At 34.9% G+C, this 3,469-nt stretch overlaps 1 protein-coding gene across 1 annotated transcript; it reads left to right on the forward strand.

Annotated features, from left to right (window-relative positions):
* The first annotated feature begins 938 nt into the window (after positions 1–938).
* On the forward strand, positions 939–3,120 carry LOC134682101 (E3 ubiquitin-protein ligase TRIM45-like). Its single transcript, XM_063541697.1, has one exon. The coding sequence runs from the start codon at positions 942–944 to the stop codon at positions 2,937–2,939; it is 1,998 nt and encodes a 665-aa protein (XP_063397767.1). The 5' UTR covers positions 939–941; the 3' UTR covers positions 2,940–3,120.
* The last annotated feature ends 349 nt before the right edge of the window (positions 3,121–3,469 follow it).

Below are 3,469 nucleotides of genomic sequence, written 5' to 3' on the forward strand. Positions count from 1 at the left end.
CTTTTTCTTTTTCTTTCATTTTTTAAAATGTATGCAATCATATCTGTGGACTTAAGCATATACATTTTGTGGATGACACCAAACCGTTTTTGTCGAGGCTGCAACTTTTGTTGCAGAAAGCTCGACATAGGGATAGTGATCCGGCGGCGGCGGCTACGGCGGCGGCGGTGTTAGCTCACTTCTAAAAAGCTTTATATTTCAGAAGGTGGAAGACCTGGATGCTTCATACTTTGTATATAGATGCCTCATGTTACGAAGTTTCCGTCAGTCACATGTCCAATGTCCTTGACCTCATTTTCATGGTTCAGTGGTCAAAGTTATTTTTTTTCAGTTTTGGTCTTTTTATCAAATACTATACGCCATAGGTCAACTATATTAAGTGTATGGAAATATTTTATGATCTATATATTAGTCGCGCAGGTTTTATTTGACATTGACCTCATTTTCATAGTTCATTGCTCAATGTCAAATGTTTGTGTTTTGGTCTATTTTTATTAAACTTTAAGTATTAGGTCAACTATATTTGTTTTATGGAAGCATTGTTAGCTGTACATGTCAGCCTGGCATGGTTCATCTGACCTTGACCCCATTTTCATGGTTCATTTGTCTGTTCTTGATTAATGTAACGTTTATGTGACAGTTGTGATAAAGCTTTATACTTAGGACTATCAACATAATATCAATGATAAGTAAAGAAGGCGAGACATTTCAGTGTGTGCACTCTTGTTAAAAATATGTTTTATGCTTTGACCGTCTATCTTTTGTCCTTTTTTACTGACAATAACAATTTAATTCGACGGCCAATATGCCCCAACATTAATTATAAAAATTGAAGATTGAGTAAAAAACTTTAGCAATATTCCAGTTTCAAGGTTTTAGGTGTTATTTCTACTTTTAGTCATGCTTATCAGGTACAGGTTTACTGTCTTACAGGAAGTTAAATGGCGACTGGAGGTCAGATTATTTACTCCGAAGAAAACTGCACCTGTTCTATTTGTTTAGAGAAACTCAAATCACCGAAACGTTTACCTTGTCTACACACATTTTGTGATCTTTGTATTCAGGAATTCCTTTCAGCGACAGAGCCTAGTGTAGATTTCAATCCTTCAGATTATTTGTGTCCTATATGTAGAGCAGTTTTATTTGTTATCAAACCAGAAATACCTTTATCGCGGTGGGTATCGCTACTGCCTGATATTCAGATAGGTTCTACAATGGAGAAATCTGAAAAGAAAGATAATGAAAATGAATGTAACACTTGTTCGCGACAAAATATAAGGTCAGAGGCTAAATTTTGGTGTCAAGACTGCAGGGATTCTTTTTGTGATCAATGTATTAAGTTACATAAGGTTATGAAATTTTCTGCTGATCATACCGTCGTTCAGATCAGTCAAATAAGCATGGATAAACATGATCTTGATCTTAGCATTATTTCGGATTCGTGCCCAGTTCATAAATCTAAGCGCGTGGAAGCTTATTGCGTTGATCACAAACAAATTTTGTGCGTCCTTTGTTTAACATTACAACACAGGAAATGTGACAATGTTCAAGAGAGAGAAATTCCCTCAGTGAATAAAGATGCGTTGGAAGAATTTCAAAAGGATTTAACAATAAAGGAAAATGATACAGACAAGTTGTTACAAGAAAGCAAAAGAGACAAAGAAAAACTAATGGAATCATTTGTCGAAATTGAAACCACAGCTGCACAGCATGTTCAATCTATGAAAGATAAGCTTGATGAACTGTTGGTTTCGTTCAAGAAAGAACTCGCACTGAAACAAGACGAAAACAAATTAAAGCAGCAACAGAAAATTGAGTCTTTAAGTACTTTGTTAGAGAACCTCCAAAGTATAAACAGTGCAACAAATCTTGTTAATTGTTATGGGTCTTCAGTCCAAATATTTGTTCATCTTGAAAAATCAAAGTCCGAAATTGAGTTAAAAATGAGGGAAGCAATTACGCAACTTAAGGTAACCAGCAACGTGGAAGTTCAATTTATCGTTGACGAAATATTGAGACAAATTAACCAACGAGATTGTATTGGAAGGATTTCCATAACGGAGTCAATAAACAAACCATTGATTGGGTTACGATCTCTTGATTCTTGTATAGATATTCGTTTATCAAAAAAGCGAACAATGTATCTCAATGGGTATAAAATAACTGGAGGTGTATGCATTTCGACTGAAAGTTTAGTTTTATGTACCGCACCATGTAAGTTAGTAAAATTAAATCTTGATGATGGAACAGTAATACAAGAATATAAAGTGTGTCATAATCCTAAAAGAGTTTCATTTAACCCAAAGAACACATCGTTTCTTGTCTCATGTTACGATAACTGTTTGTTACGTGTTTTGTATGACACTATATTCCGCTCATATAAGGCAATAAAGGGAAAACCTCCCCCAAATGGTGGTGTTTGTACGTATGCTGGAAACTGTTACGCAATCGTTGGTAGTGAATTGCAGAAACTTTCGGATTCATCTTCCAAATTATTGACCTCTTGTTTTAAAACTGACACTGATTGTTCTGGGCTGAATGCATTGGCTGTGGATCCAAAGGGAAAACGCTTTATGTATACCACTAAAGATTTTCATATAAGGTGCATTTCTGTTGACGGGGAAGAAATGTTTTCTTATAACAAGAATAAATTGCAGAAAATTAATAGCTTAGCCGTCAGTGCTCGAGGATTAACATATGAAGGGGATGAATCCGGCTCGATCCATGTCATTTCTGAAAACGGTGAAAAAATGAAAACGCTACTTTCGAAGTGCGGGAATATTAAAAATCTCTCTGACATATGGCTGGACAAATCTGGAAACACACTGTATGTTTGTGGCGATGAGTACATAGAACTGTGTATGATATCATTTAACTTGCAAAGCTTTTATTTACATGGAATTAAAATAGAACCAACCAGCCAATGTCTTGTTTTGTAGAAAAAGTGGAATACAAGCCATGTTTCATACGATGCGTTCCTTTCACTAAAAAAGTGTTAGCTATCGACTAAACTAGAATTGTTTCCGCAATAAAAATACGTCAAAGAAAGAAAACAAGAAGCCATACTAAAATGTTCTTCATTCATCAAATTGATCAACCTGCAAGACATAACTGCCTTAACACTGCTTTTCATTATTGTCTGATTTGTCTGAAATTCAATTAAAGGCTATTTAAAGTATTATTCTTTAAAATGTTACTTAGTCCTTTATTTTAAAACAAACTTTAATTTACACATATTAATTGTTTAGTTGATAATCTATCAAAACACTTATTGATTTTATGAGGGAAAAAAATCTAACACGATATTGAAGGTTTGATATATATTTTTCTATGATTCGTAATTTGTGTCGCGTTATGTCAATCGTCCGCTTGATTTTAACTCACTTAGCACGCACAGCCAGGTGAGCTTTACCGCTCAGTTAGCGTACGTCATCATCTGTTAGATATTGGCACCACTTTGTGTCCGTCG

This window comes from Mytilus trossulus, chromosome 8 (assembly GCF_036588685.1).
Source record: "Mytilus trossulus isolate FHL-02 chromosome 8, PNRI_Mtr1.1.1.hap1, whole genome shotgun sequence".
NCBI classification, from domain to species: Eukaryota; Metazoa; Mollusca; class Bivalvia; order Mytilida; family Mytilidae; genus Mytilus; species Mytilus trossulus.